Source organism: Pelophylax lessonae (genome assembly GCF_965119305.1).
Source record: "Pelophylax lessonae genome assembly, chromosome: 5".
Classification (NCBI taxonomy): domain Eukaryota; kingdom Metazoa; phylum Chordata; class Amphibia; order Anura; family Ranidae; genus Pelophylax; species Pelophylax lessonae.
In genome coordinates this window covers 278,375,867-278,396,058 of record NC_138772.1, presented here as the reverse complement: position 1 = coordinate 278,396,058, position 20,192 = coordinate 278,375,867, and the positions used below count along the sequence as shown (strand labels likewise).

At 42.4% G+C, this 20,192-nt stretch overlaps 1 protein-coding gene across 1 annotated transcript in view; it reads left to right on the top strand.

The window, feature by feature from the left end:
• Positions 1 to 8,165, top strand: part of CTNNAL1 (catenin alpha like 1) — a 474,086-nt gene extending 465,921 nt beyond the window's left edge. The window contains exons 16-19 of the mRNA XM_082259226.1: positions 540 to 596; positions 3,642 to 3,761; positions 4,622 to 4,705; positions 7,082 to 8,165. Of these exons, the coding sequence (XP_082115352.1) occupies positions 540 to 596; positions 3,642 to 3,761; positions 4,622 to 4,705; positions 7,082 to 7,246 (426 nt within the window). The 3' untranslated portion in view covers positions 7,247 to 8,165. The remainder of the gene's footprint in view (positions 1 to 539; positions 597 to 3,641; positions 3,762 to 4,621; positions 4,706 to 7,081) is intronic.
• Positions 8,166 to 20,192: the final 12,027 nt, after the last annotated feature.

The window sequence follows — 20,192 nt, the reverse complement described above, 5'->3', positions numbered from 1 at the left end:
AGAAGGGCAGGTATCTGACATCCATGTTTGTCACAACATCAAAATGTTTGTTGTTTTAAAGTGATACTAAAGCTAAAAGAATGTAAAAAAAAAGTTGCATACCCACTCTATGCAATGATATTGCACAGAGCTGTCTTTTACCTCCTCTTTGGGGGTCCCCCATCAGTGTTGTCTGCTCCTCCTCCTTCCCAGTGACTCTATAGCAACCCATGTGCCCCACCTGTGCATGCACACTACTGACTTGAGCTATGTGCATCCATAGACCCACACATAACACAGTAAGCCCCTCCCTCCTCACAAGAGTGAACACTCCAAATATGGATTTGATTTATCTTTATTTATGCAATTTATAGATTTTTTTTCATTGAAAATAAAATATTTCATTATTTTCTAGAACATCCTCACTTTACGGAATATTCTTCACAAGTGCCTAAAACTTTTGCACAGCAATGTGTGCGTATAAGTGTGTGTGTATATATTTTTTTCATCTGTTTTTCTTCATATTTCATTACATCAGCAATTACTATCTTCCTTCTTAGGTGTTTGCAGCAGCCGGTATTAAACTTTCATCCATTCTTCATACGTTTTCAAACCAGGTAACTATTCTCTTAGTAAATGTGTACCTTTTCTTTGAATTGAAAGTTCGATTGATGGTGTTAAACGAAACAGATGAAGTATGCCTGAAGGAATACAGGATAGATCAGGGTATGGGATATTTTCCCTGATTTCTACATATATGAGATGTTAACAAATATTTGGCACTTACAAGAATAGTGTTATTTTAGAAGTGTTCATCTTGTCCTGATGCAGATGCTATGGAATTAGTACCTTGTACAGACCAGTGGATGGGACCTAGCTCAGAGCAGCCCCAAATTTGGGCTAGGTGGGGGACAAAAAAGCTGTTGCAGGTATGTGTAGGGATCTTAGGGCTCTTTAGGTACCTGCACTTTACCAGTCAGTACCGGGTCACACTTGTGCGATGCGGGAAGGCTGCGATTTTGCAGCCTGTTCCCGCATCGCAAACGCACATCTGGCAGTTCACACTGCCATATGCGATACGCAGGGGGTGTCAATTAAATGTTAACGACACCCCCAGTTTGATCCCATACCGCAGTGCGATCTGACAGTTCGCACAAGATCCGATCCTGATGCGGCTGAAAAAAAGGGTCATGTGCAACTTTTGTGCGGGTGCAGTGCGAATTTAGCCATACAAAGTGTATGGCTGAATTCGCACTGCACATCCGATCGCATTTAATGAAGGAGCAGTGCGCTCCGATATTACATGCGATCGCTGCACATGCTATAGTGTGAACCGGCACTCAGTTGTTTTTTTTTTTTTTTTTTTATTATTATTATTATTAAATATTGACAGACGCTTTATGGAAAAGTGTTTTTTTTTTTTTTTTTTTGTTTTTTAATTACACTTTTTTTTGTAGCACATGTACTAAAAATAGTGGAATATTGGAGCTTTATGTATATATATATATATATAAAGCTGCAAACACTACAATAGACAAAATATTGTGTTAAAGTGGTTGTTACCCCCCAAAAAAATGATGCTCCTGTCCCTTTAATGTGCAAACTGTAGCATAGTGCTTACATTTTTTTTTATTGCCTCCGTCATCTGCTCTATCCTGTGTCAGGTAGTCATGTGACTGCTGTGCTGGCCGCTCAGCTCCTCCAGCTGTAGCCCTTAGATGAGAGCCAAGAGTGGCCGAGAGTCACGTGACCAGCCTGAAGGTATCTGCAAAAATGGTATTTAGAAGCTTTTTTTCCACATACACTTACTCAGTGTGTTATAGCTGAATACAAGAGAGGGGCTGGCAGCATATCGCAACCCAAGGTTACAAAGACTTTAGGAAACGTGTGGTAAAGTGCTGCGCTCAAATATCAGTGGTTCAATGAAGGGAACCACACCAATGTGATCATGGTAGAAAATGTGCTAAATGTAACATAAGTACTATTGGAGGTTACATGTATAACATATAAACCAATATATCAAACAAGTGTTGTATATAAATGGCTTAATAAACATGTGAAAAGAAACATCCACACATGTGGACAAAAAGTGCAAAGTGCATGTACTCCAAGTAGAGGTGGTGTTACTCCCAAATAATACAGTGCAAACAGTCCAGTGTTAAATAATATAAATATATATAATATGGCTTTTTTTCAGCTGAAACTTGGTGGAACTCAGTTCCACCACCTCTGTCTCAAGTCCGCTGCTTTCTGCTCAGCACTATCACTTGTAAACACAGAATTCCAGCTTTTGTGTTTACAAGTGACAGCTTGTCTCCCAACGGCTCCCACAGATCTGATCTCTTGATTGGCTCCCACTGAGTGCAGGATGGGGACAAGGGAGATGTAGATGTCCAGCGTGTAGTGCAGATGCGACACCCCCACTGGATGATCCGCTGCTGTGTCTCAGACAATCAGGAGACAGAGTCTCAGATGGCTGACGCACTCGTGGGCATCGCTGAATAGAGAAGGGGGCTGCTGCACACAGAAGACTTTATCTTAGTGCATAGAATGCATTAAGATAAAAAACCTTCTTACTTTACAACCCCTTTAAGTAGATCACCAGGAACGTGATTTCCATCACCACGAAAAATATGTAGGCTTACCAGAAAGCGTGGTCTCCCAAACCTTACGATGCTGAGTCAAACAGACTGATAGGGAGATAAGTCTCCACAGGAGTAATCGATTGAGTGGCTCCAGGGGTTTCACACTGCCAGGCTGTGGTTGCAATTCCACTTTCTTAGTAATATCCTACAGTCCAAGCATCCAAAAAAACAAAATGTCTCCGCATAGTGTAAAAGATAGCAAAATGTATTAAAATCTTTAATGCAAAGAAACTTATTTATATTTTACCAAAATAATAGGTTATATATTGTGTGTGTTTGCACTAAAATTCATGTTCTATTTTTCCTGAAAATTTGCATTTAATACAACAGTTGCACAACTATCATCTTTTTTCCTCTGCTTTCAAAAAATGTATAATATTCTGGGGGTTTAAGTAATTTTCTTGCCAAAAATGAAGATTTTTACATGTGTGCAAAAAGAAAACATTTGCTGGTTAAACATTCTAATTCTGCTCAGATCTAGTACTACTACTACTGCTACTACTAGAAAATGAAAATTAACACATGCTATTATGGAGTGGCACAAGATGGCAGAGAACAATGACACAAATTTAAATGGTAACTATGGGCGAAGAACGAGTCAAAAGACGCTTAGCAGTCAGCACTTTAAGCTGTGGTAGGGTGCATTTTCTTTAATTGCTTTCAAAGTGAAACCAATGATTGGGACAATGGGGGGAGGGCTGTATAGTGAATGTAAATGTGTTTTTTTTATCTGACCCTCATGGACCCCCTGACACCCATCCATGGACCCCAGGTTATGTACCCCTGCTTTAAAGTAAGCTGTCTGTCCCTTGTGGTATTGTGTAAGAGTGCAGCTGGAACAAATGTGTTTTGCTTGTAAGGCACTGTATATAATGTAAGGCTCCTCTTTTGTAAAATGTTACTATAATAATCCTTTAATTGTTCACGTATTTATCTCTTAGCAGGTGTTAATTTGTGCAAACATTTCTGAGACAGTGGTAATGTTTTCTTATCTTTGCTATTTTTTTTTTATCCAAGCTTGAAGATGATGACAAACCTTTACTCCTCCTGGAAATTGAGAAGCTTGTTCCGCTAAGCCAGCAGCTTCAAATCACTGCAAGGACTCCAGTGCAGGGTAAAACTGCTACCTTCTCCAAGGTACTTAAAGTGATTGTAAACCCTCACTTTGTAAAACAACCTATTCCGTTTAAAAAAAAAAGAAATTAAAGGCAACACATTTGTGTATAGATATAAACAAAAAACAACATAAATAACTTTTTTTCCCCTTTTTTATAAGTGATCACATTCCCTCTGTTCTCAGCTGCATAAGAGCTAGGGGAGGCAAAGCAACAGCACACCGGTATTCCCAGTAAATGGTTGTGCAGGGGGTGTGTGTCAGGACAAGTCTGATATTTGGAGGAGAGCAGGCTGAGTTCCTCCCAGCACAGCTACAGAACTGTGTTCCCCTGCTTGGTGTTGTCAGTTTTTAATAGGAAAGCTGAGGGACTGGCAGGAATAACAGGTATTTCACACAGAGGAAGCAATACAAAGAGAGCAATACAAGGAGACTTTCTCATACAAGTACATAGTACAGCAGGCACATATCTGGAATATTAAATGTTGGTGTAACAAACACTTTAACCTTCCAAAAGAATTGCAGAGGCAGATAATTGCATTGCTGTAACACACACACACACACTATAAAGCATTGGCAAACATAATTCTATGTTATTTGGGAAGACTAACACTTGAGGAATTGAGCATTATGAACTAGATATGTGTGTGCTGAAAACCAGTGATGCAGAATTTGTTTGAGTTTCTCTACAATATCCACATTATAGCAAGGCCAACATGGTAGTAGCTTAGTTTCATAAAAATAGAGCTACCCAGATATGCCTGCAGCATTAGTAGATACAAAGAAAAAGGGTTTGCATGGATATAGTTAAAAGTATAGTTTCAAGATAATGTCATACATATTTGTAAAGCAACACGGTGTGTTATGTTTTAAATATTTGCAGGTTGACACATGTATTCACAAATCTAAAGCAGTCATGATGATATTATCCCAAGTTCTTCCAATCTGCTGCAAATTGCTACGGAAGGTGAGTTTCCTTTCTGACTGTACACATCTGAATAGTGTTTTTGCATTTTCAGTTACATAAGTGTTAGTGACACAAGAAGTTAGAAACTGCACTAAACTTTCAAAATGTTGGGAGAGAAAACTACTGTCAACCTGTAATTTTAGGACTGTACTTGATATTGGTTCGGGGTAACAGAATGAGGTGAAACTAACTCTTTTGGTGTTATAAGAGCAAAAACATTTTTTTCTTAATGCAGTCTCTGCTTTTAGGGTTAAAAAGTTGCTCCCCCCCAACCCTCCTTTAAATACTTGAGCTCAATCTTGATCTGGCCTGGTTCCTTTTGCAGAAGCTCTTCTCCCTTTTCTCGCTTCCCACAGGAGACTCGGAAACAGTGGGAGCCATTGGCTCCTGCTGTTAGTCAAATCATGTGAGGGGGGAATGGGGCCGAGCCTTGCTGTGTGTGTCTATAGAAACGCACAGCCTGGTTCAGGATGAGCCGGCACATTTGACCCCATAGCATGTGCTTTTCTATTGGGGTAGATAGAGAAGAGGAGGAATAGACAGTGCCGGTGGAGTCCGTAGAAGAGATGATTCGGCTGCTCTTCTCCCTTTTAAGTTAAAATTATGCTCCAATGTTAACTTAAAGAGATCCTGTCTATTTGCCCCTTTGGGAAAAAAAAGGGTGTGTTTCTATAGGTCCCACCCATCCCAGGAATGCTCACATTACCATTGATCCCATGCTGTTTTTGCCTCTGCTGCCACCAGACCAAAAACCTGGTGCTTACAGATATGGGGATTATGGATCTCTGACCTAGTGCATTACCATAAAACCATTTATTTAAAATTATTAAAAAGTGTACAAAGTACTCACAAGACTGGTGTGATACAACACACATCAACATAGCATATGCACTCTCCAAGGTAGCCAGGTCCCAAATGTGACGAATGGACATGCAGATGGTCGCATGGGGCTGCTGTGGCTAGGCTGACGTGTTTCAGGGGCGAACCCCCTTCCTCAGAGCCAGAAAAAGTGCTGCAGCACTTTTTAATATTTTAAATAAATGGTTTTATGGTAATGCACTAGGTCGGTGCGCCCCTCCTTTTTCTTTTTTGTCTTTTCTACCAGTTGGTTCTGGATACCCTTGATCCTGAAGGGGACAGCAAGACCAATAGCTCTTTCTACACCTGAGTTTGTAGTGCACCTCTTTTTACTCCATCAGACAGCACTCGAGCGCAGGAGATTTTGTTTTACTACTTGATTATGGATCTCCCACTGACTAGCATACCTACCACTACCCTTGCTTCCTAAACAAGCGACAGAGTGCGTTACAGTGACCGCTGCAGTGGAGGAAGGCGCGCTACTTGATCACTGGTAATGTGACTATAACTTGGGGGGGTCTTTAAAATAAAACGACCAACCTTTCCCTAAATGGGAAAAAGTTGATTAGCCACTTGCTTACAGGGCACTTGTACCCCCCAAAACCATATGAGGTCAGATCTAAACTTGTTTAATTCCTATGCAGTCAGACAGGCCCTTACACTATGTAGTTGAAGGTAAATCTACAGGAAACTGAGTAGGAAAATTGTACAATTTTGTGCAAAAGGAGAGAAAGAGCAGAATTGTGTAAGTAGTATATTGGCTTAACCGTAACCAGCCTTAAAAATAAAAAAAATTAGACAGGATCTGTTTAATGCTAAGAGGAGCTCCAGTCCCCCCCCCCCCCCCCCCAAAAAAAAAGTCAGCAGCTACAAATACTTGTAGCTGCTGACTTTTAATATAAGGACAATTACCTGTCCAAGGAGCCAGCGGTCCACACCTGAGCCAATTCTTCAATGGGCTTCGGGTGCAGACGCTGGCATGTTAAGTAAGGGAAACCGGCAGTAAAGCTTTCTGGCTTCACAGCCGGTTTCCTACTGCGAATGCGTGAGCCGCACTGCGCATTTTGTATAGTCCGCAGTCTTCTGGGAGCTATGACGTGTTCCAGAAGGCTGCAAGGGGAAGGAGGAGGGCCTGAAAGTCCACGTAGATCGCCGCGACCCAGAGGTGGGAACGGGTACCTGTCACAACCAGGTTTCCGTTCCCCCCCCCCCCCCCCAAAAAAGTGCCAGGAGGATGCAAACAAGCAGAACTTTTCCCTTTTTGGGTTGAGCTCCACTTTAATAAACTGTGTCCTAACAAGTCGTTTCTTTTTCAGAAACTTGGGTCAAAATGGTTTTAAAATATTCATATAATGGGGCTCTAATTCCCGAAACAGTGACTGGTTATTGGTATTAGACTGGTCAGTTAAAATGAAATGTTATATAACCTTATGTTTATTAATAAAATTTGGAAAGCACCACAGAAATTCCATCGTTCTAAATGCAAATACTTCCAGTTAACCAGATTTAATCTTGCAGTGTAAAGCAAGCAATGGATGCAATCGATCCACTCCAACATGGAGAGAAAACCGGCTCCAGAATATTGCTAATGAAGATGGTCTAGAAGGGAAATCAGTAGAAGCTTTTGGCGTGAAGTCTTTGGAGCACCATGTAGCTAATCTAACGTTTTTGGAAAGCAAGTAAAGCATTGTGCACAATGGAAGGGCCATAAGTTGGACACAAGCAGTTTCTTTAAACACCTCTGTGGAAGCAGAATCAGATTACTGAACTCAGTGTGAAGTCTATTTTTTGTGTGTATTGCTCCTTTATTGGTACCATTGTACTTTATACAAATTTGCAATGTCAGGTTGTAATGTCTTTATTAAATGTGAATGTTTGCATTTTATTCTACTCACCAATCACATGGTTTTAAGCATTGTCAGAAACTGTTGTGAATGTCTTAATGGAAACCTTAACCCAAAGATGCTGCTATGGTTTGTATATGTGTAATATGCAGAAACAAAATGCAATTCTCATCCTTTTAAATTTGCTGTGTTAAGATATTGCTGTCAACATTTTCTCATCTTTGCTGGGTTGCTTTTTCCCAATTGTACTGTACCCATTTACCTGTATCAGGGCAATGTTCTGTGGTCTAAAGCACTGATCAGCTCAAGCGAAGGGCTGGCATTATGTCCTATTCACAATAAGGAATAAAACCGCACACTTTATCCACAATTACAACCTGCACCTTGAAAGTTTTGAACTAAAGTGTTTTATTGTAAAAATGCTGCTGGATTCTTTAAATTTGTTGAAGATTTTCTCAGAGAACTATTTTCTGATTCAGTCTGATTATGCATAGATCTTGGTCTGAAGATGGATGTTCAGGCTTTTAGCTGCTTTGGGTAGGCAGCTGGAGGGTACCCCAAGGTTTATGTTGTAACCCTTGTAGACTTGCTAAGCTCACCCTTTAAAATCTTACATGTAGGATTTGAGATACATGTCAAAATATGTATCTTTTCTCAGAATGTATACCATATTTAAGTTTCATGAAATTGTAGTTTTTTTTACATTAACATTTACAATGTAAGATTCTATTTTTAAAATAAAATTCTAATGAACCTTTTGTTTGAGTGTGATATTTATCCTGTACCGATGATTCTACTGCTAACCTGTATATAGAGACTGTATAATGGATTTGGAGTTAAATACTCATTTAAAATGTACGTAGAAAAATATGCAGGATGCCATTGTTGACATCACCTTCTGAAAACTTCATAGTCTGGCCACCAAGCTAATCCAATGGCTTCAGTAAAGTTTAATTAATAAAGAGCCTCACATTGGATAAGTGGTGATATTGAGTGTAGGTGTTTCCTCTTTAATAGTATGCACACTTGGGGGTTCTAATACAAAGAATTGTTTTTTAAAGCGGTAATAAACCACAGGTGGTTAACCACTTAGGCCCCGGGCCAATTTTGGACACTTTTTGTTTACAAGTTAAAATCAGTATTTTTTCCTAGAAAACTACTTGGAACCCCCAAACATATATATATATATATATATATATATATATATTTTTTTTTAGCAAAGACTCTGGAGAATAAAATGTCGGTCATTGCAATATTTTTTGTCACGTGGTATTTGTGCAGCGGTCTTTAAAACGCCATTTTTTGGGAAAAATTACGAAAAATCACATTTCACTGCATTTAAAAAATACTAAACAGTAAAGTTAGCCCATTTTTTTTGTATATTGTGAAAGATGATGTCACACCGAGTAAATAGATACCCAACATGTTATGGTTTAAAATTGCGCACACCCGTGGAATGGCAACAAACTACGGTCAATAGAAATCTCAATAGGCGACACTTTAAAAAATGTTAACAGTTACCAGTTTAGAGTTAGTGTAGCTCTTTTTTTTTCTGGCGATCGCGGTGATACCTCACATGTGTGGTTTGAACAGTGATTTAATTTGCGGCTCGACTTCCGAAAACGGCATTTTTGTATACAGTCGTTTTTTAAATCTGCCGCCTTTTGCAGTATGGATGCCGCCTCCGGGTTACGTCATCGGAGACCCGATCGAAGCTGCTTCCGGCTTAGATCGGGACTCCATCCAGCCAGCGGACGTGCCGGCTGGGTGCTCGGGTCTCCCGGTGGGACGGGAGGCCCGGGCAAAGTCACGGAAGGCAGCGGGAGGTAGGGGGGACGTCCCCTCCCGCTCACCCGGGTAACGATCGAGCGGCTCCCGAGCCGCATCGGTCATTACCGATGGAAAGCCAACCATCGACTCTAAACCACAGTACCGGAATGGTGCCTCTAGCTAGAGGCATCATCCCGGTATAACCCCGCAAAGTCTGTCGACGTATATATATGCGGTAAGTGGTTAAAAAGAATGTTATTGCGTAATAGCTCATTAAGAGAAACTTATCTTAGAAAAAAGCTCTCCAGCGCCACGCTGCTACCGCTGAGAGGGCTGACCTCTTCACCCAGTCGTCCTTCCAGGTTCCCGGTCTGTGGCTACATGATAACGTCCCTCCTGTGCATGCGCACGGGAGCCAGTGATGTCACTGGCTGCATGCACTCTGAATATCTCCTAACCTGTGCAAGTTTGAGATAATCCTAGGCATACCTTGTAGGTGTAAAGGGTGTAGCAAAATTTACTTCCACTTTAATAAAATCAATATAAGTACAGAAAAGGTATGTGCAGCAGTACATATAATGTTTACAAGCACAAGATTACAGAGCAATGCATGTATACATGTACAATACTGTGCAAAAGTTTTTAGGCAGGTGTAAAAAAAATGTTGTAAATGAAGGCTCCATGCACTAGCTTAAACGCTGCTCCTAGAGGCATTTAGCATGTTATCCTATGTGTCCATGCACATTAGGTAATCTAGGTGTTTTGTAAGCTCTGCATTTAGAGGCAGAAAACCCTTTGGTTTGAGTTTTTGAGAGAATTTTTCTGGTAGAAGAAAAAATACTAAATGCTCCAAAATGCTCCTAAACACTGATGCCCAGGTTTTCTTATCCCTAATCTTTTAATGTAAAAATGCTTATAAATGCAAACGCTGCTAAAAGCCGACACAAAAATGCTAAATGAGTGTTTTTTTTTTTTTTGTTTTTTTTTATATACAGCCTTTTGCCTTCAAAACCATATCATCTTCTAGGTACACTTGCACTTTTTGAAGGAACTCAGCAGGTACTTAGTTCCAGACATCTTGGAGAACTAAGCACAAATCTTCTGTGGATGTAAGCTGCCTCAAATCCTTCTGACCCTTAATGTAATCCCAGACAGTCTTGATGATAAGATCAGAGCTCTGTGGGGGGCAAAACCATCACATCAGGACTTCTTGTTCTTCTATATGCTGAAGATAGTTCTTAATGACATTGGCTGTGTTAGGGGTCATCATGATGCTGCAGAAGGGCACTTAATATTTTTGGCTACTTGGGTTTTGCTGCCACATTCAATTTAACCACTTAAGCCCCGGAGGACTTTCCTGCTCAAAGACCAGGGCCTATTTTGCGATTCGGTACTGCGTGACTTTAACGGACAATTACGCAGTCGTGCGACGCTGTACCCAAATGAAATTGACATAATTTTTTCCCACAAATAGAGCTTTATTTTGGTGGTATTTGATCACCTGTGCGATTTTTACTTTTTGCGCTATAAACAAAAAAAGTCAATTTTGAAAAAAATAAAATTTTTCAAATTTTTTAATATGAAATTCACCCAAAAAAAATGTAAAAATCAAAATTTTTTAACATTTTAGGCCAATTTGTTTTCTGCTACATATTTTTGGTAAAAAAAAAATCGCAATAAGCGTATTTTGATTGGTTTGCGCAAAAGTTATTGCGTTTACTAAGGGAAAGATTTGTCATTTTTATTGTTTTTTTTTTTAACTAGTAATGGCAGCAATCTGCAATTTTTTTTTTTTTTGCGGGACTGCGACATTGCGGCGGACAGATCGGACCCCGGACTAACATTTTTGACACTTTTGGGGGTACCAGTGACATTACTACAGTAATCAGTGCTATACATATGCACTGTTACTGTAAAAATGACACTGGCAGGGAAGGGGTTAAGTGTGTCCCTAGGGGCGTGATTCTAACTGTAAAGGGGCGTGGCTTGTGATGTTACCACAGAGACATACGATCCTACATAGCAGGATCGTATGATCTCTGCAGTTACACCAGGGAGAATGACAGGCGGCTTTGTTTACATCAGCCATCTGCCTTTCTCCAGCGGGAAATCACGAGTGGCCGGCGGACATCGGAGCCGCCGGTCACACGCACGATGATGCAGGGGAACGAGCGGGGGCGTGAGCACGCCTCCGGCGGCGCACGCTTGCCCCCTGCAGGCTCCTAGGCGAGCGACGTAGTAATACGTCGCTTTGCCCAGGAGGGGCTGACCGCCGCAGTAAATATACTGTGGGCGGTCGGCAAGTGGTTAATGTAGCCAAAAAAAAAAAAGGCAGCAAACTCCGCCCAGGCTTAACCCCTTCTGGCTAAGCCTCATGTAGCTGGTGTACTTAACCACTTGCTGATAAGCCACCGTAGTTATACTGTGGCAGGTCGGCTCTGTTGCGCGAAACGACGTACCTGTACATTGTTTAGTGTAGCAGTTAGTGGGGGTGCGCAATCAGCGGGTCCGGCACACCGCTGTTCTGTTAGTGATAAACACAGGGATCCTGTGTTCCTCCTATTTAGGAAAACAGGTCTCTGTGTTCATCCAGCAAGTCCATCCCCCGCACAGCATCCCCTAGGGACACATTTAACCCATTGATTGCCCCTGCTGTTAACCCCTTCACTGCCAGTGTCAGTACAGTAACAGTGCATGTTTTTAGCACTGATTACTGTAGTAATGTCACTGGTCCCCTCAAAAGTGTCAGGTGTCCGATCTGTCCGCCGCAATGTCGCAGTCTTGCTAAAAATCGCTGATCGCCACCATTACTAGTAAATAAATAAAACAAAGTGACATAAATCTATCCCCAAGTTTGTAGACGCGATAACTTTTGCGCAAACTGATCAATATACACTTATTGGGATTTTTTTTTTACCAAAAATATGTAGCAAAAGACATATTGGCCTAAAATGATGAAAAAAAAATTATTTTTTGTTGGGAATGTTTTTTGGCAGAAAGTAAATAGTGTTTTTTTTTTTTTTTCAGAATTGTCGCTCTTTTTTTGTTTATAGTGCAAAAAATAAAAACTGCAGAGGTGATCAACTACCACTAAAAGAAAGCTCTATTTGTGGGAAAAAAAGGACATCAATTTTATTTGGGTACAGCGTCGCATGACCGCACAATTGTCAGTTAAAGTAACGCAGTGCTGTATTGCAAAAAAATGGCCTGGTCATTAAGGGGGTAAAACCTTCCGGTGATGGATGTGCCTACCTATGTCTCTCCAAGGATCTCCTTTTGTGGGCTTTATTCCCCTATTTTCTGGAATATTTCTTACACCGCTGCTGGGGTAGAGGAGGGCTTTCATCTGGATTGTTTGCTCTGGCCAGAAGGTCAAAGGGAATGTACCCGGACCCCGCACATGCAATGGTGTGTCATGTTGCCATTATCATGCATACCTGCACTTTTGCTGGTTCATTGGGCATAGTAACGTGTGTTGCAGGCTCCTACAGCACAGGACAGCCAGCAGTTCAGCTACTCACAGCCACTGCACAGCTTAAGCACCAGTGCACAGAAAGTATGGGACACGTGTTCATTGGGGGTGAGTACCACTTCAAAATTTTTGGTCATGCTAACACTCCACTTAGCCAGGTGGCTGCTTCGTATCCGGTATCAAAGGCCTGCAAACCATCGCCTTGCAGAGGTAGAGGGAAGGGCAATGGGGTGGGCTCAAAAATTCTCCCATCAGGTATGGCGAACCCCCTGCCTTGTTCACCCTAAAATTGCTTCCCAAAATGTCAGTTTAACTTTGTATCCCTGTACTTACCTGGTATTTCCACTGTCTCTGCACAATCCTTTGGTTCCTTTGTGTCAAGAGAGGAGTTTTCTGCAGCAACTTGTGAGATCCGCTCTTGAGTTCACTGGCTCGCCTTCCCCTCCTCCCCTTTTGCAGGATAATATGGTGTCAGAGGAACATTTTTAGTAGGAGGAAACTGTCCAGGATCAGGAATCTTTAGGAGGAAGCTGTCCAGGATCAGGAATCCTTGGAGGAGTCCAACCAGGAAAAGTCTCAAGGTCAGGGGCAGTCTTGGGGGGGGGGGGGCAATCTCTGGGGGGAGCTGCTCTGCAGGATATGGTGGGTATTTACTAGGCCTTCAAGGTGTTGGCAAAGTGTATGTTTCAAACCCAGGGGATCCTTCCACCTGGCAGTTCCTGGAAGCTTTATCAGATAGCCTTAAGTTTCTCATGGATCCTATAGCTTAAATGTTGGTTGGCGGCCTTTTAGTCTGCAAGAAGAAAATTGACAAGCTGCCATTTTGGGGGCTAATGCTTATTTTGACTGTCCTTTGACGCCTTCATCCAGGTTACTGTGGGTAAAATTTACACTCTTACCCCTGAAGAATGCAAAGGTTATAAGTGGGGAGCCAGTGATGCCTTCAGAATCCAGATGCAAATCCCCCTCACAGTGAAGGGATACCCATACTTGTCCAAGTAGGAAAAATATCTATCAGCCTTCATGGCTTTGTGGACTCAGGAAGTCAGCTGACTGGGTCTACAGGATGGTGTCCTGGGCCTACAAGCTGGCTGCTTTCCCTCTTCAAAGTTTTTGTGCTAAAGGGTATTTTCGGAGCCACAAATAGTGGTCTTGTTTGCAGCTCTGGAAAGTCTGTTGTCCCAGAGAGTCAGCGCAACCATACTGAAGGGGCACTGAGTTTACAGTCGCTGCAATTTTTTTTTAATTCTGTGCCAGGTTGTACCCTTTTTGGCCCCTGGCCTAGGCTGTTTCAACCTCTGCTCAAATTGAGGTTTGGTGCAATTTTTCTGCTCCCTGGCATTGGTTGGGGGCTGCCTCTGCGTTTGTGTAGCTGCAGTTTTGCGGTGGTGTGCTACGCAGATGCATGCTGTTCTAGTCTCCTGGGTGTGCAGTTGAATGGCACATCCTCTCCCTGTCTCTTTCTGGCTACACAGCACAGCGATCCTTGGATGTTCTTGGCTTTCACTGCCTACAGTGACTGGTCACAGAAGGGTTATACCCATTTTCTGCTCTGAAGTACAGGTCATGAGTACTCCTGTGGAGTTTTCCCTCACTTATTCATGAGGGATCTTAGGTGCAAGGGGAATGGGATCCACAGGTCTTGCCAACTCACATTTAGCGAACAGCTTTGGTGGGGGGGCATTGTCAGTATTTCCCATAACCATCCTGATTGATAGTCCTGCCCACTGGCCTCAGTCTGAGGTGCTAGCTTCTACAGAGGTCTCCCTAATTCCTTCTGGTGCACCCTCATCTTCTAAATTTGCTATATAGGAATTATGAGCCTCTATGTCTGATTTTGTAGGTAGGCTATCTGCCCTATTATAGGCCTCGGAAAAGCAGAGAGCCTGCTTGCATCCCCTGCCATCAAACAGAATCCATCTCCGATCTTTGTTCAAGATTTTTTCTTGAAAGATTTCAGCTGATCTCTCTTTCAACCCGAAAGATACTTTTTCCTTACTGATGCATTGTTTTGCTCGGAAGCAACCTCGACCAAAGGTCACCAGCCTGTTTTCAAAGATGCCTCGGCTAGCCAAAATGTTCCCTGTAAACTGGCTCCTGGAACCTTTCTTGTACAGTGATTAAAGGGAAGACTTTTTTAGAATGAGGCCAACCAGGCACTTTAGAGCAATACTCTCCATTGAGGAGTTCCTGAAGAAACAGAATGTCCCTGTTCTAGATCTAGCTGCTTCCTGCCATACCAAAACCTGTACAGTCCCTGATTACATAGTTACATAGTTACATAGTTACATAGTAGGTGAGGTTGAATAAAGACAATAGTCCATCCAGTTCAACCTGTGTAGGTGTGTGTGGCTGTACTCATCTCACATACCCCTGAATGTTCTGATCCTTGAGATGTAAGTCTAAGAGTCTTTTGAAAGCCACCATACTACCCGCAGAAACCACCTCTTGTGGTAGAGAATTCCACAATCTTGTAGCCCTAACAGTAAAGAACCCCCCACGTTGCCTGTGGTTAAAACGCTTCTCCTCTAATCGCATTGTATGCCCTCGAGTCCTCATGCAATCCCTTCAAATGAACAGCTTTTTTTCTAAGCTGGGATCCCCATTAAGATATTTATAAATTGCTATCATGTCCCCCCTCAGACGTCTCTTCTCCAGGGAGAATAAATCGAGCGATTGTAGACGCTCTTCATAGTCAAGGTCCTCCAATCCCCTAATTAGTTTAGTTGCCCTTCTCTGGACTCTCTCCAGCTCCAACACATCCCTCCTGAGGACTGGCGACCAGAACTGGACAGAATACTCCAGATGCGGTCGAACCAGAGTTTTATAAAGTGGAAGGATTATAGTCTTATCTCTGGAATACATCCCTTTCTTTATGCATGCTAATATTCTGCTGGCTTTGGCAGCTGCCGCTTGACATTGCATGCTGTTGCCTAATCTATCATCAACCAAGACTCCCAGATCCTTCTCCATTTTTGATTCCCCCAAGGGTTCCCCTCCTAACGTGTATTGTGTTTTTATGTTTTTAGTCCCCAAGTGCAAAACCTTACACTTCTCCACGTTAAACCTCATTTGCCATGTCGTTGCCCACTCTGTTATTTTGTCCAGGTCATTCTGTAGGATATCTGCTTCATGCTGTGCAGTTATTGCCCTGGCCAATTTTGTGTCATCTGCAAAAACTGATAACGCACTACTGATCCCGTCCTCAATGCTGTTTATGAATAAATTGAACATGGTTGGTCCCAGGACTGAGCCCTGGGGCACCCCGCTTACAACCTCAGACCAGTCTGAGTATGCGCTGTTTATTACCACCCTGTGGACACGCCCTTTAAGCCAATTCCGTATCCAAGAGCAAACTCTGCTGTCGATACCTGCAGACCTTATTTTATAAATTAAGCGCTTGTGGGGAACTGTATCAAACGCCTTAGCGAAATCCAAGTACACCACATCCACTGGTCTCCCCCTATCTAGCTCACAGCTTACCTCCTCGTAGAATGCTAAGAGATTGGTTTGACAAGAACGCCCATTTGTAAACCCGTGCTGATTACTGCTGATGATGTTGTTGTCTTTAGCAAACTCTACGATATAGTCCCTTATCATCCCCTCCAGAAGTTTACATACTATTGATGTCAAACTGACAGGCCTATAATTTCCCGGGATATGCCTCTGGCCCTTTTTGAATATCGGAATCACGTTAGCTTTCTTCCAATCCCCTGGTACATCTCCTGTCCTAATACTGTCAGCAAAGATCAGGAACAGTGGTCTGGATATAACCTTACTGAGTTCCTTGAGTACTCTCGGATGTACGCCATCCGGGCCTGGTGATTTGTTTGTGTTAAGTTTATCCAGCCTTTCCCTGATTTCACCCTCTGTTAGCCATAGTGGCAAGTCCTGTGTATTACTACTAACCACACAGTCATGGTCAGTGTACCCCTCCGTTTCCTGTGTAAAGACTGACGAGAAAAAAGCTTTCAGCACGGTTGCTTTTTCAGTGTCCTCTGTAACCATCCCCCCATCATCGCTAATTATGTGTGCAATATGCTCTGCCCTAGTTTTTTTGCTGTTGATATATTTAAAGAATTTCTTTGGGTTTTTTTTACTATCCTCCGCTATTTGTCTCTCAAAGTTGATTTTAGCCATTTTGATTTCGTGTTTACTTTTCTTATTTGCCTCCTTGTATTGCTCGAAAGCCAATACAGTGCCCTCTGATTTATATTTCTTGAAGGCCAATTTTTTTCCCCTAATAAGTTTTTTAACGCTACGGTTTAGCCAGCCAGGTTTGGCTTTGTCTCTTCTAAATTTATTTCCCATAGGAATGCACTGCAAGATGCCTTTGCCTAATATGTTCCTAAAGCATTCCCATTTTTCCTCTGTGGTCAGGGATCCCCCAGGGTTTGGTCCCAGTTTACCCTTTCCATCAATGAGTACAATTTTGGAAAGTTTGCCCTTCTGAAGTTTAGGGTTCTTATGTTCCCCACTTGCCTTGGTATATTGTTATTTATACTAAATGTGATCATCCTGTGATCGCTAGAGCCCAGGTTGTCCTGAACTACTACCTCCGAGATTATGTCTGGGTCATTAGTGATCAATAGATCCAGGACTGCATTTTCTCTAGTCGGAGAATCCACCAACTGTGACATGTAATTATCCAGTAAGGTTTCTGTGAATAGGCGGGCCTTCTGTGAGTGTGCAGTCCCCTCATCCCAGTCAATGTCAGGATAATTGAAGTCCCCCAATATGATGACTGATCCCAATTTTGCCACTTTACTCATTAGTGCTAAGGATTCCAGCTCTACCTCCTCCCCTTGGTTAGGTGGCCTATAGCAAACCCCCACAATTACTTTTCCCTTTTCTCCTTCCCTATGGAGTTCAACCCACACAGATTCTAACTCCATACTCATCCCTTCCGTAATGTCACTCCTCTCTATCACCTTTATATTGTTCTTGACATAGAGACATACCCCTCCCCCTCTTTTTCCTACCCTGTCCTTCCGGTACACCGAATACCCTTGGATATTGGCCAGCCAGTCATGTGAGGGGTCGAACCAAGTCTCTGTTATTCCCACAAGGTCTATGTCCTCCTCATGTACTAATATTTCCAACTCATCCATTTTATTAGCTAGGCTCCTGGCATTAGCATATACCCCTCTTAGTTTTACGGAAGTTGAGCGCAATTGGTGGTTATGTTTATTCCTGTTTGGTCTGAGGTTTTCCCGCACAGACCTACCGATTGGCGTTGTGGACCTACTGTCGCTGCTGACCCTACAACTGCCTTCAGTCCTTTGCTCCCTCCTGACTGATTCTACTTCTGAGCCCTCCCCCCCGTCTCCTAGTTTAAAAGCCTGATGATGTCTTGGTATTAATAGACCCTGTGGATAAGAGGTTGGAGGCCTTTATTAACCACTTAATCACTGGGCACTTAAACCCCCTTCCTAACCAGACCAATTTTCAGCTTTCAGTGCTCTCACATTTTGAATGACAATTACTGCAACACTGTACCCATAATAAATTTCCGTCCTTTTTTTCACACAAATAGAGCTTTCTTTTGGTGGTATTGAATCATCATTGGGTTTTTTTAATTTTTGCGCTATAATTGAAAAAAGACAGAAATTTTGTAGAAAAATGCATTTTTCTTCATAAATTTTTGCCAAAAGTTATACTGCTACATATCTTTGGTAAAAATAACCCAAATAAGTATATATTATTTGGTCTTTGTGAAGGTTCTGGAGTCTACAAGCTATGGTGCCAATCATTGAAAATTGATCACATCTGATGTAATGATGGCCTCATTTCTTGACACTAACAAGCAAGACGAATGAGCCCTGATGTGGCATGGATGAGCACTGAGGTGGCATGGCTGAGGCACGGATTGGCATGAATAAGGTAGGACTGAGGCATGGATGGGCATGACTGAGGAATGATTTAGGCATGGATGGGCATGATTGAAGCAGGGGATGAGCTATGCTGCAGCCTTCCTTCTCTCCTTGCACGCTGTACCAATCACTGTGTACAGCATGCGAGGGAAGGCAAGAACTGAACCGGACATGCGCTGGTTTAACAACTGATCGCTCCATGATTGGACAGAGCGATTACGCGTTAAAGGGCCGCTGTCATTGTCCCTTTACCACGATCTGTGATGCGCCGGATCCCGGCCCCCAGGTGGCGTGCAAGAAGCGTGATTCTGGGAGGACGTCATTGTACGCCCTCCCAGAATAAGCCGACAGTGCTGTAGCTGTCATTAGGCTATGGCCCGGTCGGCAAGTGCTTAAGGCACTGTTCTCTGGTTCTGCAATGTAACATGCCATCTTTAACCATGTCAAACTTCAGCTGTCTGGGCCTGAGTCCAGTCTTATGAATCTATCTTTCCTCCATCCGCTGGAGCCTTTATCTGTTGCAGTATGTCAATAGGTCAGCTGACATAAGCCAATGGATCCTTCGCATATCTACCAAAATTAGGCTCATTCTTGATATTTGGTTAAGTATTGGTCTGTGGAACTTGCAAGACACATGTTGTACAGATGCCCTCGAAGGTCAACACCTATTTGGTGACTGCTTGGACTTTTATAAAGAAGTCACAGAGGGAAAGTAATCCAGGTGAGGACAATCCAACCCTCAAGTAACTAGGTGCAAGTCCAGTTCGCGGTCTGGATCTACTCAATGTAAACGAAAAGAGGTTTGACCGCACTCCAGTGGATGAAGATAAAATGATCCTTTATTAAGATTGCAAATCCAACAAAACAAGACAAAGGATTATTTTATCCTCATCCACTGGAGTGCGGTAAAATGTATTTTTGTTTACATAAAGTCATCTTTTACCCTAGATCTTTAGGATTCATTCACAGGTGCAAATTCTAGTGACAAGAATATGCGGCTGAAATGACAAATGTGTTCAAAGAAATGCAGCCAAAGCTATTTATGCAGCCAGCAGTTACCTGCAATAAGGGAAGTATGATTATGGCTTAATGTAGACACAATCTCCTTAACCTCACTGGCTCTGCTAATAGCTATGAACAGTCATAGATAGCTGCATGCACACACACACTTGTCATTCCATTGGCAGGAATCTGCAGATACTTGCCACTGAAATTAGCAATGTGTGGTAATCACATGTGTGACTAAAGCCTTAGTGCTTCCTAGGCTTTTTAGCATTTGGTTTCCGCTTCAAATTTGCAAGGCTGCCACTTGGTCTTCGGTTTTCATGTTTACAGTTTTAAAGGTGAATATTCAGGCCTTAGTGGATGAAGGCTTCTGTTGTAAGGTTCTTCAGGCAGTCCTGTAAGCTGTAGGACCCTTTCTGTTCCCTTGTTGATTTGTAGGGGCTGTTCGTCATTTGCCTGCTGTGTTTCCCACCTCCTCAGTTTGAGTGCTTTTGGATGTCCCATTGGTGTCCTGTAATGTAAAATTCAGAAAATAGGATTTTTGCCTTACCTGTAAAATCCTTTTCTTGGAGTACATTACAGAACACCAGTCCCTTCCCATGAGTTATGATTCACTTTTTATTGCTTGCCACTAAACTGAGGCTAAGTGGGAGGGGCTATGCTGG